Genomic DNA, 26,572 nt, shown 5'->3' with positions numbered 1-26,572 from the left:
ATGGCGGCGGGGCGGCCGTGGCCGCTGCTGCTGCTGGCGCTGGCGGCGGGGCCGGGGCCGGGGCCGGCGGGCGGGTATTTCCCCGAGGAGCGCTGGAGCCCGGAATCTCCCCTGCTGCCCCCACGCGTGACCGTGGCGCTGCTGGCGCGGAACGCGGCCCACGCGCTGCCCGCCACGCTGGGGGCGCTGGAGCGGCTGCGGCACCCCAAGGACCGGATGGCGCTCTGGTGGGTGTTGGGGGGGGGGTGGAGACACGCGTGGGGTGGGACACGCGTAGGGTGGGGGAACACGCGTGGGGCGGAGAGACACGAGGCTGGGGGAAAGGGAGGGGGGAGTGTGGAGACACCTTCCCCCCCCCCCCCGCCCCCGGGTGTGACGGAGTGCGGTGGTTGGGGGGGGGTGCCCTCGTGTCCGGTGCCCACGCAGGGTGGCGGTGGATCACAGCGTGGACAACACGACGGCGCTGCTGCGGGAGTGGCTGGTGCGCGTGCAGGGGCTCTACCACCGCGTGGAGTGGCGGCCCATGGAGGAGCCGCGGTGAGCGGGGCGGGGGGGGGGGGGGCGTCACCCGTGGGGTGGGGGCTGCCGGGCGGCCCCGGGCCGAAGGGGGTCTCCGTTGGTTGGGGGGGGTGCCCGGGTTTGGGGGTCCCTGTGGCCTGGGGGTGCCCAAATTTGGGGGGGGGGGTGGGGGTGGTCCATGGGCTGGGGGTGCTCGGGTTTGGGGGGAATCCCCGTGGGCTGTGGGTCCCCCGTTTTGGGGGGGATCCCCGTGGGTGCTTATGTTTGGGGGGGGTCCCCATGGGCTCCCCAAATTTAGGGGAGCCCCTGTGGGTGCCCAGGTTTGGGGGGGGGTCCCCATGGCCTGTGGGGGTCCATGGGTGCCCAGGTTTGGGGGGGTCCCCATGGCCTGTGGGAGCCCGAATTTGGGTGGGGGTCCATGGGTGCTGAGGGTCCCCAGATTTGGGGGAGGGGGTCCACGGGCTGTGATGCCCAGGTTTGGGGGTCCCTGTGCGTGCCCAAATTTAGGGGGAGGACCCTGCGGGTGCCCAGGATTGGGGGGGGGGGGGCCCTGGGCTGGGGGGTGCCCATGTTTGGGAGGGGGGTGCCCTGGGCTGGAGGGTGCCCATGTTTGGGAGGGGGGTGCCCTGGGCTGGGGGGTGCCCATGTTTGGGAGGGGGGTGCCCTGGGCTGGAGGGTGCCCATGTTTGGGAGGGGGGGTGCCCATGTTTGGGAGGGGGGTGCCCTGGGCTGGGGGGTGCCCATGTTTGGGAGGGGGGGTGCCCATGTTTGGGAGGGGGGTGCCCTGGGCTGGGGGTGCCCATGTTTGGGAGGGGGGGTGCCCTGGACTGGGGGGTGCCCTGGGCTGGAGGGTGCCCATGTTTGGGAGGGGGGGTGCCCTGGGCTGGGGGTGCCCATGTTTGGGAGGGGGGGTGCCCTGGGCTGGGGGGTGCCCTGGGCTGGAGGGTGCCCATGTTTGGGAGGGGGGGTGCCCATGTTTGGGAGGGGGGTGCCCTGGGCTGGGGGGTGCCCATGTTTGGGAGGGGGGGTGCCCTGGGCTGGGGGGTGCCCTGGGCTGGAGGGTGCCCATGTTTGGGAGGGGGGTGCCCTGGGCTGGGGGGTGCCCATGTTTGGGAGGGGGGTGCCCTGGGCTGGGGGGTGCCCATGTTTGGGGGGGGGGGGGGGGGGTCCATGGACGAGGGGTGCCAGCCTGCGAGGGGTCCCGTGGAGCAGTTGGGGGGCAGCAGGGCAGCGCGCCCCCCCAACCCCCCGCACCCTCCCCACCCCCCAGCTCGTACCCCGACGAGGAGGGCCCCAAGCACTGGTCCCCGTCCCGCTACGAGCACGTGATGCGGCTGCGTCAGGCGGCGCTGGAGGCCGCCCGCGCCGGCTGGGCCGACTACCTGCTGGTAAGGGGGTCCCGGCGCGGGGCTGGGGGGGGGGGCCGGCCCCCGGCCCGGCGGCTGATGGGGGGGCCTCTGGGTGCTGGGGCGCAGTTCCTGGACGCCGACAACATCCTGACCAACCCCGACACCCTGGGGCTGCTGATGGCCGAGAACAAGACGGTGGTGGCGCCCATGCTGGACTCGCGCGCCGCCTACTCCAACTTCTGGTGCGGGATGACGGCGCAGGTGGGGGCCGGGCGCGCACCGCAGCCCCTGGGTGCCGGGTCCCCCAATCTCCTGGGTGCCCAGTCCCCCAATCTCCTGGGTGCCCAGTCCCCTGATCCCCTGGGTGCCGGGTCCCCTGATCCCCCAATCTCCTGGGTGCCCAGTCCCCTGATCCCCTGGGTGCCGGGTCCCCCAATCTCCTGGGTGCCCAGTCCCCTGATCCCCTGGGTGCCGGGTCCCCCAATCTCCTGGGTGCCCAGTCCCCTGATCCCCTGGGTGCCGGGTCCCCCAATCTCCTGGGTGCCCAGTCCCCTGATCCCCTGGGTGCCGGGTCCCCCGATCCCCCAATCCCCTGGGTGCCCGGTCCCCCGATCCCCTGGGTGCCGGGTCCCCTCATCCCCTGGGTGCCCAGTCCCCTGATCCCCTGGGTGCCAGGTCCCCTGATCCCCTGGGTGCCGGGTCCCCCGATCCCCCAGTCCCCTGGGTGCCCTGATCCCCTGGGTGCCGGGTCCCCCGATCCCCCAGTCCCCTGGGTGCCCTGATCCCCTGGGTTCCGGGTGCCCTGTCCCCTGGGTGCCGGGTCCCCCGATCCCCCAGTCCCCTGGGTCCCCTGATCCCCTGGGTGCCAGGTCTCCCGATCCCCTGGGTGCCGGGTCCCCCGATCCCCCAGTCCCCTGGGTCCCCTGATCCCCTGGGTGCCAGGTCCCCTGATCCCCCTGTCCCCTGGGTGCCCTGTCCCCTGGGTGCCGGGTCCCCTGGGTGCCCAATCCCCTGGGCACCGGGTCCCCCAATCACTTGGGTGCTGCGTTCTCTGGGTCCCCTGGGTGCTGGGTTCCTCAATCTCGTTGGTGCCAGGACCCCTGGGTGCCGTGTCCCGGATCCCCTTGGGTGCCCGGTCCTCTGGTTCTCCTGGTGCCACGTCCCCTGGGTGCTGTGTCCCCTGGGTGCCCTGGTCCCCTGGGTGCTCTGTTCTCTGGGTTCTCCGGGTGCCGCGTCCTCTGGCCCCCTGGGTGCTGGATCCTTTGGGTGCCACATTCGCTAGGTGCCAGGACCTCCGGGTCCTCTGGGTGCTGTGTCCCTTGGGTGCTGGGTCCTCCAGGTTCTCTGGGTCCCCTGGGTGCTGGGTCCCTTGGGCACTGGGTCCTCCGGGTGCTGCATCCTCCCAGACTGGGTCCCCTGGGTTCTCCGGGTCCTCTGGGTGCTGGGTCCCTTGGGTGCCAGGTTCTCCGAGTTCCCTGGGTGCCATGTCCCTCGGGCACTGGGTCCCCTGGGTGCCGCGTCCCATGGGTGCCAGGTTCTCTGGTCCCCTGGGTGCTGCGTCCCTTGGGCACTGGGTCCCCTGGGTGCTGGGTCCCATGGGTGCCGGGTTCTCTGGTCCCCTGGGTGCTGCGTCCCTTGGGCACTGGGTCCCCTGGGTGCTGGGTCCCATGGATGCCGGGTTCTCTGGTCCCCTGGGTGCTGGGTTCTCCGAGTTCCCTGGGTGCCAGGTCCCATGGGTGCCGGGTTCTCTGGTCCCCCTGGGTGCTGGGTTCTCCGAGTTCCCTGGGTGCCATGTCCCTCGGGCACTGGGTCCCCTGGGTGCTGGGTCCCATGGGTGCCAGGTTCTCCAAGTTCCCTGGGTGCCGGGTCCCATGGGTGCTGGGTTCTCTGAGTTCCCTGGGTGCCATGTCCCATGGGTGCTGTGTCCCATGGGTGCCGGGTTCTCTGGTCCCCCGGGCGCTGCATCCCTCGGGCACTGGGTCCCCTGGGTGCTGTGTCCCATGGGTGCCGGGTTCTCTGAATTCCCTGGGTGCTGTGTCCCATGGGTGCCGGGTTCTCTGGTCCCCCAGGTGCTGCGTCCCTCGGGCACTGGGTCCCCTGGGTGCCGTGTCCCATGGGTGCTGGGATCTCTGGCCCCCTGGGTGCTGGGTTCTCCGAGTTCCCTGGGTGCCACGTCCCTCGGGCACTGGGTCCCATGGGTGCCGGGTTCTCTGGTCCCCCGGGCGCTGCGTCCCTTGGGCACTGGGTCCCCTGGGTGCTGTGTCCCCTGGGTGCTGGGTTCTCTGAATTCCCTGGGTGCTGAGTCCCATGGGTGCTGGGTTCTCTGGTCCCCTGGGCGCTGCGTCCCTCGGGCACTGGGTCCCCTGGGTGCTGTGTCCCATGGGTGCCAGGTTCTCTGAGTTCCCTGGGTGCTGTGTCCCATGGGTGCCGGGTTCTCTGGCCCCCCCGGGTGCTGTGTCCCTTGGGCACTGGGTCCCCTGGGTGCTGGGTTCTCTGGTCCCCCGGGTGCTGCGTCCCTCGGGCACTGGGTCCCCTGGGTGCTGTGTCCCCTGGGTGCTGGGTTCTCTGAATTCCCTGGGTGCTGTGTCCCATGGGTGCTGGGTTCTCTGGTCCCCCAGGCGCTGCATCCCTCGGGCACTGGGTCCCCTGGGTGCTGTGTCCCATGGGTGCTGGGTTCTCTGGTCCCCCGGGCACTGCATCCCTCGGGCACTGGGTCCCCTGGGTGCTGTGTCCCATGGGTGCCAGGTTCTCTGAGTTCCCTGGGTGCTGGGTCCCATGGGTGCTGGGTTCTCTGGTCCCCCGGGCACTGCATCCCTCGGGCACTGGGTCCCCTGGGTGCTGTGTCCCCTGGGTACCAGGTTCTCCGAGTTCCCTGGGTGCCGTGTCCCATGGGTGCTGGGTTCTCTGGTCCCCAGGGTGCCACATCCCTCGGGCACTGGGTCCCCTGGGTGCCGGGTCCCATGGGTGCTGGGTTCTCTGGTCCCCCGGGCGCTGCGTCCCTCGGGCACTGGGTCCCCTGGGTGCTGTGTCCCCTGGGTGCCAGGTTCTCCGAGTTCCCTGGGTGCTGTGTCCCCTGGGTGCTGGGTTCTCTGAATTCCCTGGGTGCTGTGTCCCATGGGTGCTGGGTTCTCTGGTCCCCTGGGTGCTGTGTCCCATGGGTGCTGGGTTCTCCGAGTTCCCTGGGTGCCGTGTCCCATGGGTGCTGGGTTCTCTGGTCCCCAGGGTGCCACATCCCTCGGGCACTGGGTCCCCTGGGTGCTGGGTTCTCTGGTCCCCTGGGTGCTGTGTCCCCTGGGTACCAGGTTCTCCGAGTTCCCTGGGTGCCGTGTCCCCTGGGTGCTGGGTTCTCTGAATTCCCTGGGTGCTGGGTCCCATGGGTGCTGGGTTCTCTGAATTCCCTGGGTGCTGGGTCCCATGGGTGCCGGGTTCTCTGGCCCCCCGGGTGCTGCGTCCCTCGGGCACTGGGTCCCCTGGGTGCTGGGTTCTCTGGTCCCCTGGGTGCTGTGTCCCCTGGGTGCCAGGTTCTCCGAGTTCCCTGGGTGCCGTGTCCCATGGGTGCCACGTCCCACGGGTGCCGGCTTCTCCGGGTCCCCCCGGGCTCTCCCGTCCCGCCGCCGGGGCGAGGCGGGGCGCCCACGCGGTGGCTGCCGCTGGCAGGGTTACTACCGGCGGACGCCGGCCTACCTGCCGCTGCGGAAGCGGGAGCGGCGCGGGTGCTTCGCCGTGCCCATGGTGCACTCCACCTTCCTGCTGGACCTGCGCAAGGAGGCCTCGCGGCGCCTGGCCTTCCACCCGCCGCACCCCGACTACGCCTGGGCCTTCGACGACATCATCGTCTTCGCCTTCTCCTGCCGGCAGGCGGGTGAGGGCCGCGGCCGCGCCAGCTCGGCGCTCGGTTCCGTCCGGCACGCCTCGGCTCGAGCCCGGCTTAACTGTCACTTAAGCACAGCTTAACTGTAATTTTGGCCCGGTGTTAAGTTCAGTTCTGCTTAACTTTAGCGTCAGCCCAGCTTAACTTCGCTTTCAGCCTGGCCTTAACTTCAGCCTAGCTTAACTTTTAATTTCAGCCTGGCCTTAAATTTGGCTTCAGCCCGGCTTAACTTTTATTTCAGCCCAGCATTAAGTTCAGCCCCTCTTAACTTCAGCCCGGCTTAACTTTTATTTCAGCCCAGCATTAAGTTCAGCCCCTCTTAACTTCAGCCCGGCTTAACTTTTATTTCAGCCCAGCATTAAGTTCAGCCCCTCTTAACTTCAGCCCGGCTTAACTTTTATTTCAGCCCAGCATTAAGTTCAGCCCCTCTTAACTTCAGCCCGGCTTAACTTTTATTTCAGCCCAGCATTAAGTTCAGCCCCTCTTAACTTCAGCCCGGCTTAACTTTTATTTCAGCCCAGCATTAAGTTCAGCCCCTCTTAACTTCAGCCCAGCTTAACTTTTATTTCAGCCCAGCATTAAGTTCAGCCCCTCTTAACTTCAGCCCGGCTTAACTTTTATTTCAGCCCAGCATTAAGTTCAGCCCCTCTTAACTTCAGGCTGGCTTAACTTCAGCCTTTTAACCTTGCTCAACTTCAGCCTGGCATTAACTTTAGCCGTGCTTAACTTTTCACTTCCGCTTTCAGCCTCGCTTTTAACTTTAATTTCAGCCTGGCGTTAAGTTTGGTTCCGCTTAACTTCAGCTTCAGCCTGGCCTTAAAAGTTTAACTTCAGCGCATCTTAACTTTTAATTTCAGCCTGGCCTAAACTTCAGCCCAGCTTAACTTCAGCTTTAGCCTGGTGTTAACTTCAGCCTGGCTTAATTTCGACTTGGGCTGGGCATTTGGTTCAGCGCTGCTTGGCTTCGGCCTGGCTTCCCTTTACCCTGGCTTTAACCCCGGCCCGGATTAACCCTGGCCCAGCCTAACCTTGGCCTGGATTAACCCCGGCCCGGATTAACCCCAGCCCAGCCTAACCCCAGCCCGGATTAACCCCAGCCCAGCCTAACCCCGGCCCAGATTAACCCCGGCCCGGATTAACCCCGGCCCAGCCTAACCCCAGCCCAGATTAACCCCAGCCCGGATGAACCCCAGCCCAGCCTAACCCCGGCCTGGATTAACCCCGGCCCAGCCTAACCCCAGCCCAGATTAACCCCAGCCTGGATTAACCCCAGCCCAGCCTAACCCTGGCCCGGATTAACCCCGGCCCAGCCTAACCCCGGCCCGGATTAACCCCAGCCCGGATGAACCCCGGCCCAGCCTAACCCCGGCCCGGATTAACCCCAGCCCGGATGAACCCCGGCCCGGATGAACCCCGGCCCGGATGAACCCCAGCCCGGATGAACCCCGGCCCGGATTAACCCCGGCCCGTATGAACCCCAGCCCGGATGAACCCCGGCCCAGCCTAACCCCAGCCCAGATTAACCCCGGCCCGGATGAACCCCGGCCCAGCCTAACCCCAGCCCAGCCTAACCTCGGCCCGGATGAACCCCGGCCCAGCCTAACCCCGGCCCGGATGAACCCCGGCCCAGCCTAACCCCAGCCCAGCCTAACCCCAGCCCGGATGAACCCCGGCCCAGCCTAACCCCAGCCCAGATTAACCCCGGCCCAGCCTAACCCCAGCCTGGATTAACCCCAGCCCGGATGAACCCCGGCCCAGCCTAACCCCAGCCCAGATTAACCCCGGCCCGGATGAACCCCAGCCTGGATTAACCCCAGCCCAGCCTAACCCTGGCCCGGATGAACCCCAGCCCAGCCTAACCCCGGCCCGGATGAACCCCGGCCCGGATGAACCCCGGCCCAGCCTAACCCCGGCCCGGATGAACCCCAGCCAAGCCTAACCCCAGCCCGGATTAACCCCGGCCCGGATGAACCCCAGCCTAACCCCGGCCCGGATGAACCCCGGCCCGGATGAACCCCGGCCCAGCCTAACCCCAGCCCAGATTAACCCCGGCCCGGATGAACCCCAGCCCAGCCTAACCCCGGCCCGGATGAACCCCAGCCTGGATTAACCCCAGCCCAGCCTAACCCTGGCCCGGATTAACCCCGGCCCAGATTAACCCCGGCCCGGATTAACCCCAGCCCGGATGAACCCCGGCCCAGCCTAACCCCAGCCCAGATTAACCCCAGCCCGGATGATCCCCAGCCCAGCCTAACCCCGGCCCGGATTAACCCCGGCCCGGATTAACCCCAGCCCGGATGAACCCCGGCCCAGCCTAACCCCGGCCCGGATTAACCCCAGCCCGGATGAACCCCGGCCCGGATTAACCCCGGCCCGTATGAACCCCAGCCCGGATGAACCCCGGCCCAGCCTAACCCCGGCCCGTATGAACCCCAGCCCGGATGAACCCCAGCCCGGATGAACCCCAGCCCAGATTAACCCCGGCCCGGATGAACCCCGGCCCAGCCTAACCCCGGCCCGGATGAACCCCGGCCCAGCCTAACCCCAGCCCAGCCTAACCTCGGCCCGGATGAACCCCGGCCCAGCCTAACCCCAGCCCGGATGAACGCCGGCCCAGCCTAACCCCAGCCTGAATGAACCCCGGCCCGGATGAACCCCGGCCCAGCCTAACCCCAGCCTGAATGAACCCCGGCCCAGCCTAACCCCAGCCCAGATGAACCCCAGCCCGGATGAACCCCGGCCCTGCCTAACCCCAGCCCAGATTAACCCCAGCCCGGATGAACCCCGGCCCTGCCTAACCCCAGCCCAGATTAACCCCGGCCCGGATGAACCCCAGCCTGGATTAACCCCAGCCCAGCCTAACCCTGGCCCGGATGAACCCCGGCCCAGCCTAACCCCGGCCTGGATTAACCCTGGCCCGGATGAACCCCAGCCCAGCCTAACCCCGGCCCGGATGAACCCCGGCCCGGATGAACCCCGGCCCAGCCTAACCCCGGCCCGGATTAACCCCGGCCCGGATGAACCCCAGCCAAGCCTAACCCCAGCCCGGATTAACCCCAGCCCGGATGAACCCCGGCCCAGCCTAACCCCGGCCCGGATTAACCCCGGCCCGGATGAACCCCGGCCCAGCCTAACCCCAGCCCAGATTAACCCCAGCCCGGATGAACCCCGGCCCAGCCTAACCCCGGCCCGGATGAACCCCAGCCTGGATTAACCCCAGCCCAGCCTAACCCTGGCCCGGATTAACCCCGGCCCAGCCTAACCCCGGCCCGGATTAACCCCGGCCCGGATTAACCCCGGCCCAGCCTAACCCCGGCCCGGATTAACCCCAGCCCGGATGAACCCCGGCCCAGCCTAACCCCAGCCCGGATGAACCCCAGCCCAGCCTAACCCCGGCCCGGATGAACCCCAGCCCGGATTAACCCCAGCCCGGATGAACCCCGGCCCAGCCTAACCCCGGCCCGGATTAACCCCAGCCCGGATGAACCCCGGCCCAGCCTAACCCCAGCCCGGATTAACCCCAGCCCGGATGAACCCCGGCCCAGCCTAACCCCAGCCCGGATGAACCCCAGCCCAGCCTAACCCCGGCCCGGATTAACCCCAGCCCGGATGAACCCCGGCCCAGCCTAACCCCAGCCCAGATTAACCCCAGCCCGGATGAACCCCGGCCCAGCCTAACCCCAGCCCAGATTAACCCCGGCCCGGATGAACGCCGGCCCAGCCTAACGCCAGCCCGGATGAACCCCGGCCCAGCCTAACCCCAGCCCAGCCTAACCCGAGCCCGGATGAACCCCGGCCCAGCCTAACCCCAGCCCGGATTAACCCCGGCCCAGCCTAACCCCAGCCTGAATGAACCCCGGCCCGGATGAACCCCGGCCCAGCCTAACCCCAGCCTGAATGAACCCCGGCCCGGATGAACCCCGGCCCAGCCTAACCCCAGCCTGAATGAACCCCGGCCCAGCCTAACCCCGGCCCGTATGAACCCCAGCCCGGATGAACCCCGGCCCAGCCTAACCCCGGCCCGGATTAACCCCAGCACGGATTAACCCCGGCCCTGCCTAACCCCAGCCCAGATTAACCCCAGCCCGGATGAACCCCGGCCCAGCCTAACCCCGGCCCGGATGAACCCCGGCCCGGATGAACCCCAGCCCAGCCTAACCCCGGCCCGGATTAACCCCGGCCTGGATTAACCCCGGCCCGGATGAACCCCGGCCCAGCCTAACCCCAGCCCGGATGAACCCCAGCCCAGCCTAACCCCGGCACGGATTAACCCCAGCCCGGATGAACCCCGGCCCAGCCTAACCCCAGCCCAGATTAACCCCGGCCCGGATGAACCCCGGCCCAGCGTAACCCCGGCCCGGATTAACCCCAGCCCGGATGAACCCCGGCCCAGCCTAACCCCAGCCCAGATTAACCCCGGCCCAGCCTAACCCCAGCCGGAATCAACCCCGCCCCAGCCTAACCCCGGCCCAGCCTAACCCCGGCCCGGATTAACCCCGGCCCGGATTAACCCCAGCCCGGATGAACCCCGGCCCAGCCTAACCCCGGCCCAGATTAACCCCAGCCCGGATGAACCCCGGCCCAGCCTAACCCCAGCCCAGATTAACCCCGGCCCGGATGAACCCCGGCCCAGCCTAACCCCGGCCCGGATTAACCCGGGCCCAGATGTACCCCGGCCCAGCCTAACCCCAGCCCAGATTAACCCCGTCCCGGATGAACCCCGGCCCAGCCTAACCCCGGCCCAGCCTAACCCCAGCCGGAATCAACCCCGCCCCAGCCTAACCCTGGCCCAGCCTAACCCCGGCCCGGATTAACCCCGGCCCGGATTAACCCCAGCCCGGATGAACCCCGGCCCAGCCTAACCCCCGCCCAGATTAACCCCAGCCCGGATGAACCCCGGCCCAGCCTAACCCCAGCCCAGATTAACCCCGGCCCGGATGAACCCCGGCCCAGCCTAACCCCGGCCCGGATTAACCCGGGCCCAGATGAACCCCGGCCCAGCCTAACCCCAGCCCAGATTAACCCCGTCCCGGATGAACCCCGGCCCAGCCTAACCCCGGCCCGGATGAACCCCGGCCCGGATTAACCCCAGCCCAGCCTAACCCCGGCCCGGATTAACCCCAGCCCGGATGAACCCCGGCCCAGCCAAACCCCAGCCCAGATTAACCCCAGCCCGGATGAACCCCGGCCCAGCCTAACCTCGGCCCGGATTAACCCCAGCCCGGATGAACCCCGGCCCAGCCTAACCCCGGCCTGGATTAACCCCAGCCCAGCCTAACCCTGGCCCGGATTAACCCCAGCCCGGATGAACCCCGGCCCAGCCTGACCCCAGCCCAGATTAACCCCAGCCCGGATGAACCTCGGCCCAGCCTAACCCCAGCACGGATGAACCCCGGCCCAGCCTAACCCCAGCCCAGCCTAACCTCGGCCCGGATGAACCCCGGCCCAGCCTAACCCCAGCCTGGATTAACCCCGGCCCGGATGAACCCCGGCCCAGCCTAACCCCGGCCTGGATTAACCCCGGCCCGGATGAACCCCGGCCCGGATGAACCCCGGCCCAGCCTAACACTGGCCCCGATGAACCCCAGCCCGGATTAACCCCGGCCCAGCCTAAGCCCGGTTTCGCTCCAGGCGTGCAGATGTTCGTCTGTAACCGGGAGGTGTTCGGGTTCCTGCCGGTGCCGCTGCGCTCGCACAGCTCCCTGCGGGACGAGGCCGAGAGCTTCCTGCACGTCCAGCTGGAGATCATGGGTGAGCACGGGGGTGTCACCCCCCCGCACCCCCCCCCGCCCCCCCCCGCCCCCGTCCGACCCTCCGCATCCCCCCCCGCAGTGAGGAACCCGCCGGCGGAGCCGTCCCCCCACGTCTGGGTGCCCCCCAAGGTCCCCGACAAGATGGGCTTCGACGAGGTGAGCGGGGGGTGTCGTGTGTGGACCCCCCCCCCCCCCCCCCCCCCCCCTTAGGATTTTTTTGGGGGGTTGCTCTGTCTTCAGGGTTTGGGGGCTCCCCCCTCGCTTCTGGAGGGGTCCCTGTTCAGCCCCTCCTCCATTTTGGGTGTTGTCCCCCTGCCCCATGTGCTGGATCTGGGGGGGGGGGGGGGGGCGGGTTTCCCTTCTCTGATGGATTTGGGGGTGATTTTCCCCTCCCCCCGTGGATTTTGGGATATTTTTTCCCTTTCCCTGATGGATTTGGGGTGATTTATCCCTTCATTTCTGGATTTTGGGATATTTTTTCCCTTTCCCTGATAGATTTGGGGTGATTTATCCCTTCATTTCAGGATTTTGGGATATTTTTTCCCTTTCCCTGATGGATTTGGGGTGATTTATCCCTTCATTTCTGGATTTTGGGATATTTTTTCCCTTTCCCTGATGGATTTGGGGTGATTTATCCCTTCATTTCTGGATTTTGGGATATTTTTTCCCTTTCCCTGATGGATTTGGGGTGATTTATCCCTTCATTTCTGGATTTTGGGATATTTTTTCCCTTTCCCTGATGGATTTGGGGGTGATTTATCCCTTCATTTCTGGATTTTGGGATATTTTTTCCCTTTCCCTGATGGATTTGGCGTGATTTATCCCTTCATTTCTGGATTTTGGGATATTTTTTCCCTTTCCCTGATGGATTTGGGGGTGATTTATCCCTTCATTTCTGGATTTTGGGATATTTTTTCCCTTTCCCTGATGGATTTGGGGTGATTTATCCCTTCATTTCTGGATTTTGGGATATTTTTTCCCTTTCCCTGATGGATTTGGGGGTGATTTATCCCTTCATTTCTGGATTTTGGGATATTTTTTCCCTTTCCCTGATGAATTTGGGGTGATTTATCCCTTCATTTCTGGATTTTGGGATATTTTTTCCCTTTCCCTGTTGGATTTGGGGGTGATTTATCCCTTCCCCCGTGGATTTTGGGATATTTTTTCCCTTTCCCTGATGGATTTGGGGGTGATTTATCCCTTCATTTCTGGATTTTGGGATATTTTTTCCCTTTCCCTGTTGGATTTGGGGGTGATTTATCCCTTCATTTCTGGATTTTGGGATATTTTTTCCCTTTCCCTGATGGATTTGGGGGTGATTTATCCCTTCATTTCTGGATTTTGGGATATTTTTTCCCTTTCCCTGATGGATTTGGGGTGATTTATCCCTTCATTTCTGGATTTTGGGATATTTTTTCCCTTTCCCTGATGGATTTGGGGGTGATTTATCCCTTCATTTCTGGATTTTGGGATATTTTTTCCCTTTCCCTGATGGATTTGGCGTGATTTATCCCTTCATTTCTGGATTTTGGGATATTTTTTCCCTTTCCCTGATGGATTTGGGGGTGATTTATCCCTTCATTTCTGGATTTTGGGATATTTTTTCCCTTTCCCTGATGGATTTGGGGTGATTTATCCCTTCATTTCTGGATTTTGGGATATTTTTTCCCTTTCCCTGATGGATTTGGGGGTGATTTATCCCTTCCCCTGTGGATTTTGGGATATTTTTTTCCCTTTCCCTGATGGATTTGGGGTGATTTATCCCTTCATTTCTGGATTTTGGGATATTTTTTCCCTTTCCCTGATGGATTTTTTGGCGTATTTTTCCCCTTCCCTTCTCAATTTTGGGGTACTTTTCCCCTTCGCTTCTTAATTTTGGGGTGTTTTCCCCATTCCCTTCTGGATTTTGGGGGGATTTATCCCTTCATTTCTGGATTTGGGGTGATTTATGCCTTCATTTCTGGATTTTGGGATATTTTTGTGGTTTTTTTTTTTTTCCCTTTATGACTTCTTCCCCGCCTTTCCCGGCAGGTTTTCCTCATCAACCTGAAGCGGCGGGCGGAGCGGCGGCGGCGGATGCTGCGGACGCTGCACGAGCAGGAGATCGCCTGCAAGCTGGTGGAGGCGGTGGACGGGAAGTGAGGCCGGGGAGGGGGGGACGACTGGGGGGCGGCGGGGGGGGGGCGCGGGGAGGGGCCGGCTGCGCCCCGGGCCGGGGCTGCTCCGGCGGGAAGGGTGGCAGGGCGGCGGCTGCGTTGCAGGGCGCTGAGCAGCAGCGAGGTGGAGGCGCTGGGCGTGCGGATGCTGCCCGGGTACAAGGACCCCTACCACGGGCGCCCGCTCACCAAGGGGGAGCTGGGCTGCTTCCTCAGCCACTACCGCGTCTGGCAGGAGGTGAGCGCCACCGCCCCGCGGGGGGTAATCCCGGGGGGAACGGGGAGATTACGGGATTAGGAAGGGGACAAGACCCTAATCCCAAGGGGAGGGGAGGGGATTAGGAAGGGGACAAGACCCTAATCCCGAGGGGAGGGGAGGGGATTAGGAAGGGGACAAGACCCTAATCCCGAGGGGAGGGGAGGGGATTAGGAATGGGACAAGATCCTTATCCCAACAGGAGGGAATGGGACAAGACCCTAAACCGGAGAGGATCAGAGTATTAGGAATGGGAGAAGACCCTAATCCTGAGGGGAGGGGAGGGGATTAAGGGATTAGGAAGGGGACAAGACCCTAATCCCAAGGGGAGGGGATTAAGGGATTAGGAATGGGACAAGACCCTAAGGACAGAGCAGAGTCCTTAATCCCACTGGGAAGGACAGGGCTGAGTCCCTAATCCCACTGGGAAGGACAGGGCCGAGTCCCTAATCCCACTGGAAAGGACAGGGCCGATTCCCTAATCCCACTGGGAAGGACAGGGCCGAGTCCCTAATCCCACTGGGAAGGACAGAGCAGAGTCCCTAATCCCACCGGGAAGGACAGGGCCGATTCTCTAATCCCACTTGGAAGGACAGGGCCGAGACCCTAATCCCACTGGGAAGGACAGAGCGGAGTCCCTAATCCCACTGGAAAGGACAGGGCCGAGTCCCTAATCCCACTGGGAAGGACAGGGCCGAGTCTCTAATCCCACTGGAAGGACAGGGCCGAGTCCCTAATCCCACTGGAAAGGACGAAGCCAAGTCCCTAATCCCACTGGGAAGGACGAAGCCAAGTCCCTAATCCCACTGGGAAGGACAGGGCCGATTCTCTAATCCCACTGGGAAGGACAGGGCCAAGTCCCTAATCCCACTGGGAAGAACAAAGCCGATTCCCTAATCCCACTGGGAAGGACAGGGCCGAGTCCCTAATCCCACTGGAAATGACAGGGCCGATTCCCTAATCCCACTGGGAAGGACAGAGCCGAGTCCCTAATCCCACTGGGAAGGACAGAGCAGAGTCCCTAATCCCACTGGGAAGGACAGGGCCGAGTCCCTAATCCCACTGGGAAGGACAGAGCAGAGTCCCTAATCCCACTGGGAAGGACAGGGCCGAGTCCCTAATCCCACTGGGAAGGACAAAGCCGAGTCCCTAATCCCACTGGAAATGACAGGGCTGATTCCCCTTATCCCACTGGGAAGGACAGGGCCGAGTCCCTAATCCCACTGGGAAGGACAGAGCAGAGTCCCTAATCCCACTGGAAAGGACAGGGCCGAGTCCCTAATCCCACTGGGAAGGACAGGGCCGAGTCCCTAATCCCACTGGGAAGGACAGGGCCGAGTCCCTAATCCCACCGGGAAGGACAGGGCCGATTCTCTAATCCCACTTGGAAGGACAGGGCCGAGTCCCTAATCCCACTGGGAAGGACAGGGCCGATTCTCTAATCCCACTTGGAAGGACAGGGCCGATTCTCTAATCCCACTTGGAAGGACAGGGCCGAGTCCCTAATCCCACTGGGAAGGACAGAGCGGAGTCCCTAATCCCACTGGAAAGGACAGGGCCGAGTCCCTAATCCCACTGGGAAGGACAGGGCCGAGTCTCTAATCCCACTGGGAAGGATAGGGCCAAGTCCCTAATCCCACTGGAAAGGACGAAGCCAAGTCCCTAATCCCACTGGGAAGGACGAAGCCAAGTCCCTAATCCCACTGGGAAGGACAGGGCCGATTCCCTTATCCCACTGGGAAGGACAGAGCAGAGTCCCTAATCCCACTTGGAAGGACAGGGCCGAGTCCCTAATCCCACTGGGAAGGACGAAGCCAAGTCCCTAATCCCACTGGGAAGGACAGGGCCGATTCCCTTATCCCACTGGGAAGGACAGAGCAGAGTCCCTAATCCCACTTGGAAGGACAGGGCCAAGTCCCTAATCCCACTGGGAAGGACAGGGCCGAGTCCCTAATCCCATTGGAAAGGACAGGGCCGAGTCCCTAATCCCACTGGGAAGGACAGGGCCGAGTCTCTAATCCCACTGGGAAGGACAGGGCCGATTTCCTAATCCCACTGGGAAGGACAGGGCCGAGTCCCTAATCCCACCGGGAAGGACAGGGCCGAGTCCCTAATCCCACTGGGAAGGACAGAGCAGAGTCCCTAATCCCACTGGGAAGGACAGGGCCGAGTCCCTAATCCCACTGGAAATGACAGGGCCGATTCCCTTATCCCACTGGGAAGGACAGGGCCGAGTCCCTAATCCCACTGGAAAGGACGAAGCCAAGTCCCTAATCCCACTGGGAAGGACAGGGCCGAGTCCCTAATCCCACTGGAAAGGACGAAGCCAAGTCCCTAATCCCACTGGGAAGGACAGGGCCGAGTCCCTAATCCCACTGGGAAGGACAGGGCCGAGTCCCTAATCCCACTGGGAAGGACAGAGCAGAGTCCCTAATCCCACTGGGAAGGACAGGGCCGAGTCCCTAATCCCACTGGGAAGGACAGGGCCAAGTCCCTAATCCCACTGGAAAGGACAGGGCCGAGTCCCTAATCCCACTGGGAAGGACAGAGCAGAGTCCCTAATCCCACTGGGAAGGACAGGGCCGAGTCCCTAATCCCACTGGGAAGGACAGGGCCGAGTCCCTAATGCCAATGGGAAGGACAGAGCAGAGTCCCTAATCCCACTGGGAAGGACAGGGCCGATTCCCTTATCCCACTGGGAAGGACAGGGCTGAGTCCCTAATCCCACTGGGAAGGACAGAGCAGAGTCCCTAATCCCACTTGGAAGGACAGGGCCGAGTCCCTAATCCCACTGGGAAGGACAAAGCCGATTCCCTAATCCCACTGGGAAGGACAGGGCCGATTCCCTAATCCCACTGGAAAGGACGAAGCCAAGTCCCTAATCCCACTGGAAATGACAGGGCCGATTCCCTTATCCCACTGGGAAGGACAGAGCAGAGTCCCTAATCCCACTTGGAAGGACAGGGCCGATTCCCTAATCCCACTGGGAAGGACAGAGCAGAGTCCCTAATCCCACTGGGAAGGACAGGCCGAGTCCCTAATCCCACTGGAAAGGACAGGGCCAAGTCCCTAATCCCACTGGAAAGGACAGGGCTGAGTCCCTAATCCCACTGGGAAGGACAGGGCTGAGTCCCTAATCCCACTGGGAAGGACAGAGCAGAGTCCCTAATCCCACTGGGAAGGACAGGGCCGTGTCCCTAATCCCACTGGAAAGGACAGGGCTGATTCCCTAATCCCACTGGAAATGACAGGGCTGATTCCCCTTATCCCACTGGGAAGGACAGGGCCGAGTCCCTAATCCCACTGGAAAGGACGAAGCCAAGTCCCTAATCCCACTGGGAAGGACAGGGCCGAGTCCCTAATCCCACTGGGAAGGACAGAGCAGAGTCCCTAATCCCACTGGGAAGGACAGGGCCGAGTCCCTAATCCCACCGGGAAGGACAGGGCCAAGTCCCTAATCCCACTGGGAAGGACAGGGCCGAGTCCCTAATCCCACTGGGAAGGACAGAGCAGAGTCCCTAATCCCACTGGGAAGGACAGGGCCGAGTCCCTAATCCCACCGGGAAGGACAGGGCCAAGTCCCTAATCCCACTGGGAAGGACAGGGCAGAGTCCCTAATCCCACTGGGAAGGACAGGGCCGATTATCTAATCCGACTGGGAAGGACAGAGCAGAGTCCCTAATCCCACTGGGAAGGACAGGGCCGAGTCCCTAATCCCACTGGGAAGGACAGAGCAGAGTCCCTAATCCCACTGGGAAGGACAGGGCCGATTCCCTTATCCCACTGGGAAGGACAGGGCTGAGTCCCTAATCCCACTGGGAAGGACAGAGCAGAGTCCCTAATCCCACTGGGAAGGACAGGGCCGAGTCCCTAATGCCAATGGGAAGGACAGAGCAGATTCCCTAATCCCACTGGGAAGGACAGGGCCGAGTCCCTAATCCCACTGGGAAGGACAGGGCCGAGTCCCTAATCCCACTGGGAAGGACAGAGCAGAGTCCCTAATCCCACTGGGAAGGACAGGGCCGAGTCCCTAATCCCACCGGGAAGGACAGGGCCAAGTCCCTAATCCCACTGGGAAGGACAGGGCAGAGTCCCTAATCCCACTGGGAAGGACAGGGCCGATTATCTAATCCGACTGGGAAGGACAGAGCAGAGTCCCTAATCCCACTGGGAAGGACAGGGCCGAGTCCCTAATCCCACTGGGAAGGACAGGGCCGAGTCCCTAATGCCAATGGGAAGGACAGAGCAGAGTCCCTAATCCCACTGGGAAGGACAGGGCCGAGTCCCTAATCCCACTGGGAAGGACAGGGCCGATTCCCTTATCCCACTGGGAAGGACAGGGCTGAGTCCCTAATCCCACTGGGAAGGACAGAGCAGAGTCCCTAATCCCACTTGGAAGGACAGGGCCGAGTCCCTAATCCCACTGGGAAGGACAAAGCCGATTCCCTAATCCCACTGGGAAGGACAGGGCCGATTCCCTAATCCCACTGGAAAGGACGAAGCCGAGTCCCTAATCCCACTGGGAAGGACAGAGCAGAGTCCCTAATCCCACTGGGAAGGACAGGGCCGAGTCCCCAATCCCACTGGGAAGGACAAAGCTGAGTCCCTAATCCCACTGGAAAGGACAGGGCCGAGTCCCTAATCCCACTGGGAAGGACAGGGCCGAGTCCCTTATCCCACTGGGAAGGACAGGGCTGAGTCCCTAATCCCACTGGGAAGGACAAAGCCGATTCCCTAATCCCACTGGGAAGGACAGGGCTGAGTCCCTAATCCCACTGGGAAGGACAGAGCAGAGTCCCTAATCCCACTGGGAAGGACAGGGCCGAGTCCCTAATCCCACTGGGAAGGACAAAGCCGATTCCCTAATCCCACTGGGAAGGACAGGGCTGAGTCCCTAATCCCACTGGGAAGGACAGAGCAGAGTCCCTAATCCCACTTGGAAGGACAGGGCCGAGTCCCTAATCCCACTGGAAATGACAGGGCCGATTCCCTTATCCCACTGGGAAAGACAGGGCCGATTCCCTAATCCCACTGGGAAGGACAGAGCCGAGTCCCTAATCCCACTGGGAAGGACAGGGCCGATTCCCTAATCCCACTGGGAAGGACAGGGCCGAGTCCCTAATCCCACTGGGAAGGACAGAGCAGAGTCCCTAATCCCACTGGGAAGGACAGGGCCGAGTCCCTAATCCCACTGGGAAGGACAGAGCAGAGTCCCTAATCCCACTGGAAATGACAGGGCTGATTCCCCTTATCCCACTTGGAAGGACAGGGCCGAGTCCCTAATCCCACTGGGAAGGACAGGGCCGAGTCCCTAATCCCACTGGGAAGGACAGAGCAGAGTCCCTAATCCCACTGGGAAGGACAGGGCCGAGTCCCTAATCCCACTGGGAAGGACAGGGCCAAGTCCCTAATCCCACTGGGAAGGACAGGGCCGATTATCTAATCCGACTGGGAAGGACAGAGCAGAGTCCCTAATCCCACTGGAAAGGACAGGGCCGAGTCCCTAATCCCACTGGGAAGGACAGGGCTGAGTCCCTAAGCCCACTGGAAAGGACAGGGCCGAGTCCCTAATCCCACTGGGAAGGACAGGGCCGATTCCCTAATCCCACTGGGAAGGACAGGGCCGAGTCCCTAATCCCACTGGGAAGGACAGAGCAGAGTCCCTAATCCCACTGGGAAGGACAGGGCTGAGTCCCTAAGCCCACTGGAAAGGACAGGGCCGAGTCCCTAATCCCACTGGGAAGGACAGGGCTGAGTCCCTAAGCCCACTGGAAAGGACAGGGCCGAGTCCCTAATCCCACTGGGAAGGACAGAGCAGAGTCCCTAATCCCACTGGGAAGGACAGGGCCGAGTCCCTAATCCCACTGGGAAGGACAGGGCCGAGTCCCTAATCCCACTGGGAAGGACAGAGCAGAGTCCCTAATCCCACTGGGAAGGACAGGGCCGAGTCCCTAATCCCACTGGGAAGGACAGAGCAGAGTCCCTAATCCCACTGGGAAGGACAGGGCCGAGTCCCTAATCCCACTGGGAAGGACAGAGCAGAGTCCCTAATCCCACTGGAAATGACAGGGCTGAGTCCCTAAGCCCACTGGAAAGGACAGGGCCGAGTCCCTAATCCCACTGGGAAGGACAGGGCTGAGTCCCTAATCCCACTTGGAAGGACAGGGCCGAGTCCCTAATCCCACTGGGAAGGACAGGGCCGATTCCCTAATCCCACTGGAAAGGACAGGGCCGAGTCCCTAATCCCACCGGGAAGGACAGGGCCGAGTCCGTAATCCCACCGGGAAGGACAAAGCCGAGTCCCTAATCCCACTGGGAAGGACAAAGCCGATTCCCTAATCCCACTTGGAAGGACAGGGCCGAGTCCCTAATCCCACTGGGAAGGACAAAGCCGAGTCCCTAATCCCACCGGGAAGGACAAAGCCGAGTCCCTAATCCCACTGGGAAGGACAAAGCCGAGTCCCTAATCCCACTGGGAAGGACAGGGCCGATTCCCTAATCCCACTTGGAAGGACAGGGCCGATTCCCTAATCCCACTGGGAAGGACAGGGCTGAGTCCCTAATCCCACTGGGAAGGACAGGGCCGAGTCCGTAATCCCACTGGGAAGGACAGGGCCAAGTCCCTAATCCCACTGGAAAGGACGAAGCCAAGTCCCTAATCCCACTGGGAAGGACAGGGCCGATTCCCTAATCCCACTGGGAAGGACAGGGCCGAGTCCCTAATCCCACTGGAAATGACAGGGCCGATTCCCTTATCCCACTGGGAAGGACAGGGCCGATTCCCTAATCCCACTGGGAAGGACAGAGCAGAGTCCCTAATCCCACTGGGAAGGACAGGGCCGATTCCCTAATCCCACTGGGAAGGACAGAGCAGAGTCCCTAATCCCACTGGGAAGGACAGTGCAGAGTCCCTAATCCCACTGGGAAGGACAGGGCCGAGTCCCTAATCCCACTGGGAAGGACAGTGCAGAGTCCCTAATCCCACTGGGAAGGACAGGGCCGAGTCCCTAATCCCACTGGGAAGGACAGGGCCGAGTCCCTAATGCCAATGGGAAGGACGAAGCCAAGTCCCTAATCCCACTGGGAAGGACAGGGCCGATTCTCTAATCCGACTGGGAAGGACAGGGCCGATTCCCTAATCCCACCGGGAAGGACAGGGCCGATTCCCTAATCCCACTGGGAAGGACAAAGCCGAGTCCGTAATCCCACTGGGAAGGACAGGGCCGATTCTCTAATCCGACTGGGAAGGACAGGGCCGAGTCCGTAATCCCACTGGGAAGGACAGGGCCGATTCTCTAATCCGACTGGGAAGGACAGGGCCGATTCCCTAATCCCACTGGGAAGGACAGGGCCGATTCCCTAATCCCACTGGGAAGGACAAAGCCGAGTCCCTAATCCCACTGGGAAGGACAGGGCCGAGTCCCTAATCCCACTGGGAAGGACAAAGCCGAGTCCCTAATCCCACTGGGAAGGACGAAGCCGAGTCCCTAATCCCACTGGGAAGGACAGGGCCGAGTCCCTAATCCCACTGGGAAGGACAGGGCCGAGTCCCTAATGCCAATGGGAAGGACAGAGCAGAGTCCCTAATCCCACTGGGAAGGACAGGGCCGAGTCCCTAATCCCACTGGGAAGGACAAAGCCGAGTCCCTAATCCCACTGGGAAGGACGAAGCCGAGTCCCTAATCCCACTGGGAAGGACAGGGCCGAGTCCCTAATCCCACTGGAAGGACAGGGCAGAGTACCTAATCCCACTGGGAAGGACAAAGCCGAGTCCCTAATCCCACTGGGAAGGACGAAGCCGAGTCCCTAATCCCACTGGGAAGGACAGGGCAGAGTACCTAATCCCACTGGGAAGGACAAAGCCGAGTCCCTAATCCCACTGGGAAGGACGAAGCCGAGTCCCTAATCCCACTGGGAAGGACAGGGCCGAGTCCCTAATCCCACTGGGAAGGACAAAGCCGAGTCCCTAATCCCACTGGGAAGGACGAAGCCGAGTCCCTAATCCCACTGGGAAGGACAAAGCCGAGTCCCTAATCCCACTGGGAAGGACAGGGCCGATTCCCTAATCCCACTTGGAAGGACAGGGCCGATTCCCTAATCCCACTGGGAAGGACAGGGCTGAGTCCCTAATCCCACTGGGAAGGACAGGGCCGAGTCCGTAATCCCACTGGAAGGACAGGGCCAAGTCCCTAATCCCACTGGAAAGGACGAAGCCAAGTCCCTAATCCCACTGGGAAGGACAGGGCCGATCCCTAATCCCACTGGGAAGGACAGGGCCGAGTCCCTAATCCCACTGGAAATGACAGGGCCGATTCCCTTATCCCACTGGGAAGGACAGGGCCGATTCCCTAATCCCACTGGGAAGGACAGAGCAGAGTCCCTAATCCCACTGGGAAGGACAGGGCCGATTCCCTAATCCCACTGGAAGGACAGAGCAGAGTCCCTAATCCCACTGGGAAGGACAGTGCAGAGTCCCTAATCCCACTGGGAAGGACAGAGCAGAGTCCCTAATCCACTGGGAAGGACAGGGCCGAGTCCCTAATCCCACTGGGAAGGACAGTGCAGAGTCCCTAATCCCACTGGAAGGACAGGGCCGAGTCCCTAATCCCACTGGGAAGGACAGGGCCGAGTCCCTAATGCCAATGGGAAGGACGAAGCCAAGTCCCTAATCCCACTGGAAGGACAGGGCCGATTCTCTAATCCGACTGGGAAGGACAGGGCCGATTCCTAATCCCACCGGGAAGGACAGGGCCGATTCCCTAATCCCACTGGGAAGGACAAAGCCGAGTCCGTAATCCCACTGGGAAGGACAGGGCCGATTCTCTAATCCGACTGGGAAGGACAGGGCCGAGTCCGTAATCCCACTGGGAAGGACAGGGCCGATTCTCTAATCCGACTGGGAAGGACAGGGCCGATTCCTAATCCACTGGAAGGACAGGGCCGATTCCCTAATCCCACTGGGAAGGACAAAGCCGAGTCCCTAATCCCACTGGGAAGGACAGGGCCGAGTCCCTAATCCCACTGGGAAGGACAAAGCCGAGTCCCTAATCCCACTGGGAAGGACGAAGCCGAGTCCCTAATCCCACTGGGAAGGACAGGGCCGAGTCCCTAATCCCACTGGGAAGGACAGGGCCGAGTCCCTAATGCCAATGGGAAGGACAGAGCAGAGTCCCTAATCCCACTGGGAAGGACAGGGCCGAGTCCCTAATCCCACTGGGAAGGACAAAGCCGAGTCCCTAATCCCACTGGGAAGGACGAAGCCGAGTCCCTAATCCCACTGGGAAGGACAGGGCCGAGTCCCTAATCCCACTGGGAAGGACAGGGCAGAGTACCTAATCCCACTGGGAAGGACAAAGCCGAGTCCCTAATCCCACTGGGAAGGACGAAGCCGAGTCCCTAATCCCACTGGGAAGGACAGGGCAGAGTACCTAATCCCACTGGGAAGGACAAAGCCGAGTCCCTAATCCCACTGGGAAGGACGAAGCCGAGTCCCTAATCCCACTGGGAAGGACAGGGCCGAGTCCCTAATCCCACTGGGAAGGACAAAGCCGAGTCCCTAATCCCACTGGGAAGGACAGGGCCGAGTCCCTAATCCCACTGGGAAGGACGAAGCCGAGTCCCTAATCCCACTTGGAAGGACAGGGGCCGAGTCCTAATCCCACTGGGAAGGACGAAGCCGAGTCCCTAATCCCACTGGGAAGGACAGGGCTGAGTCCCTAATCCCACTGGGAAGGACAGGGCCGAGTCCCTAATCCCACTGGAAGGACGAAGCCGAGTCCCTAATCCCACTGGAAGGACAGGGCCGAGTCCCTAATCCCACTGGGAAGGACAAAGCCGAGTCCCTAATCCCACTGGGAGGACAGAGCAGAGTCCCTAATCCCACTGGGAAGGACAGGGCCGAGTCCCTAATCCCACCGGGAAGGACAGGGCCGAGTCCCTAATCCCACTGGGAAGGACAGGGCCGAGTCCCGAATCCCGCAGTGGGGCCCAGCGTGCCGTCAGGAAGCGGCAGAATCCCGTTCCCCCCCCCGCCCCCCCCAATCCCGGCCCTTCCCGTTGCCGCAGATCGCGGCCAGGGGCCTGGCCAGGTCGCTGGTGTTCGAGGACGACCTGCGCTTCGAGATCTTCTTCAAGCGCCGCCTGATGACGCTGATGCGCGAGCTGGACGCCGAGGGGCCGCCCTGGGACCTGATGTGAGCCCCCCCCCACCCCCCCACCCACCCCCCACCCACCCACCCACCCGCCGCTGACCGGCCCCGCGCTGCCCCCTCCCCGCACCCCGCCGCCCCGCAGTTACATCGGGAGGAAGCGGATGCAGGTGGAGCGGCCGGAGAAGCCGGTGCCGCGCGTGCGGAACCTGGTGGAGGCCGATTATTCCTACTGGACGCTGGGCTACGTCCTGTCGCTGCGCGGCGCCCGCAAGCTGCTGGCGGCCCGGCCGCTGGGGAAGATGCTGCCGGTGGACGAGTTCCTGCCCGTCATGTTCGACAAGCACCCGCTGTGAGCCGGGGGGTGGGGGGTGGGGGTGGGGTGGGGGGGTGGGGGTGGGGTGGGGGGGTGGGGGTGGGTGGGGGCGATGCCGGGGGCTTCGGGGGACGGACACAGCGGGGCGCCGCCGGCCTCGCCGCCGTGAGGATTCCGCTCCGACACGGAGCCGCGGCGCCCGGGAGGGGTTTGTGGGGCTCCGTTTCCAGTCGGAGCCGGAGCGTCGTCCCTGCGGTGCGTTTCGCTTCGGAGCCGGATCCCCGTCCCTCTGGGTCTGTTCCTTCGGATCCATTTCCCCTCGGAGCCGGTGCCCCGTCCCTCTGGGTCTGTTCCTTCGGATCCGGTTCCCCTCGGAGCCGGTTCCCGTCCCTCCGGATCCGTTTCTTTGGCTCATTTCCCCTGGGAGCCGGGTTCCTTATCCCTTGGGCTCCGCTCCCCTCAGCACCATTTCTCCCATCCCAATCCCAATCCAATCCCAATCCCAATCCCACCCATCCCAGTTCCAATCCCATCCCACCCCCAATCCCACCCCATCCCATCCCCAATCCCATCCCATCCCATCCCTATCTCCATCCCACCCCATCCAATCCCATCCCATCGCGCTCCAGCCCAATCCTAATCCCAATCCCATCCCCAATCCCATTGTGCTCCATCCCAATCCTAATCCAAATCCCACCCCATCCCATCCCCAATCCAATCCCATCCCCAATCCCAATCCCATCCCCAATCCCATTGTGCTCCATCCCAATCCTAATCCAAATCCCACCCATCCCATCCCCAATCCCAATCCCATCCCCATCTCCATCCCAATCCTAATCCCACCCCATCCCAGTTCCAATCCCAATCCCATCCCACCCCATCCCAATTCGAATCCCATCCCACCCCATCCAATCCCATCCCATCGCGCTCCAGCCCAATCCTAATCCCAATCCCATCCCCAATCCCATTGTGCTCTATCCCAATCCTAATCCCAATCCCACCCAATCCCATCCCCAATCCCAATCCCAATCCCATCCCCATCTCCATCCCAATCCCAATCCCATCCCATCCCTGGGCGCCGCGTCCTCGCTCCCCCACCCCCCATTTTTTTTTTTTTTTGCCGGTGATTCCCACACCCCTCCCCCCCCGGCGTTCCGGCAGGAAAAGCGCTTTTTCTTCCCCCGCTCACCGCCCCTCCCCCGCAGCGCCGAGTACTCCCGGCACTTCTCCCCGCGGGACCTGCTGGCGTTCTCGGCCGAGCCGCTGCTGGTGTTCCCCACGCACTACTACGGGCGACGCCGGCTACGTCAGCGACACCGAGGCCTCGGCGCCGTGGGACGGGGACGCCAGCGCCTCCAGCGCCTCCAGTGACACCAGTGACACCAGTGACACCAGCAACACCAGCACCTCCAGTGACACCAGCGACACCAGTGACACCAGTGACACCAGTGCCTCCAGTGCTGCAGTGACACCAATGACACCAGCGACACCAGCACCTCCAGTGACACCAGCGCCACCAGTGCCACCAGTGACACCAGCGCCACCAGCAACACCAGTGACACCAGTGCCTCCAGCGCCACCAGTGCCACCAGTGACACCAGCAACACCAGTGCCACCAGTGCCACCAGTGCTCCAGTGCCACCAGCGACACCAGTACCTCCAGTGCTGCCAGTGACGCCAGTGCCACCAGTGATGCCCGTGACACCCATGATGCCAGTGTCACCAGTAGCACCAGTGCCGCCACTGACACCCGTGACACCCATGCCACCCGTGACACCAGTAGCACCAGTGACACCCGTGATGCCAGTGACACCAGTAGCACCAGTGCCACCAGTGACGCCACTGACACCCGTGACACCCATGCCGCCCATGACACCAGTAGCACCAATGACACCCGTGATGCCAGTGACACCAGTAGCACCAGTGCCACCAGTGACGCCACTGACACCCATGCCGCCCATGACACCAGTGACACCAGTGCCGCCACTGACACCCGTGACACCCGTGCCGCCCGTGACACCAGTAGCACCAGTGCCACCCGCGATGCCCGCGACACCAGTGGCACCAGTGGCACCAGTGCCGCCCGCGACACCAGTGGCACCAGTGCCACCCGCGATGCCCGCGACACCAGTGGCACCAGTGGCACCAGTGCCGCCCGCGCGCCGTCCCCGAAGCAGCGGCGGGAGGCGCGGGACGAGCTGTGA

The 26,572-nt window shown here is 62.7% G+C and overlaps 1 protein-coding gene across 1 annotated transcript; it reads left to right on the top strand.

Annotated features, from left to right (window-relative positions):
• On the top strand, positions 1 to 26,572 carry LOC147596994 (procollagen galactosyltransferase 1-like). The gene is given in 14 exon segments (XM_086769021.1): positions 1 to 227; positions 427 to 537; positions 1,790 to 1,907; positions 1,995 to 2,129; positions 5,526 to 5,730; positions 11,371 to 11,490; positions 11,572 to 11,648; positions 13,524 to 13,630; positions 13,754 to 13,886; positions 23,970 to 24,097; positions 24,198 to 24,404; positions 25,574 to 25,655; positions 25,657 to 25,833; positions 25,970 to 26,572. Coding segments are annotated over 14 exon segments (2,430 nt in total).

Source organism: Chlamydotis macqueenii, chromosome 30, assembly GCF_036417535.1.
Source record: "Chlamydotis macqueenii isolate bChlMac1 chromosome 30, bChlMac1.mat, whole genome shotgun sequence".
Classification (NCBI taxonomy): Eukaryota; Metazoa; Chordata; class Aves; order Otidiformes; family Otididae; genus Chlamydotis; species Chlamydotis macqueenii.
Note: the sequence above shows the minus strand (reverse complement) of the source record. Positions and strands in the feature narration are given on the sequence as shown.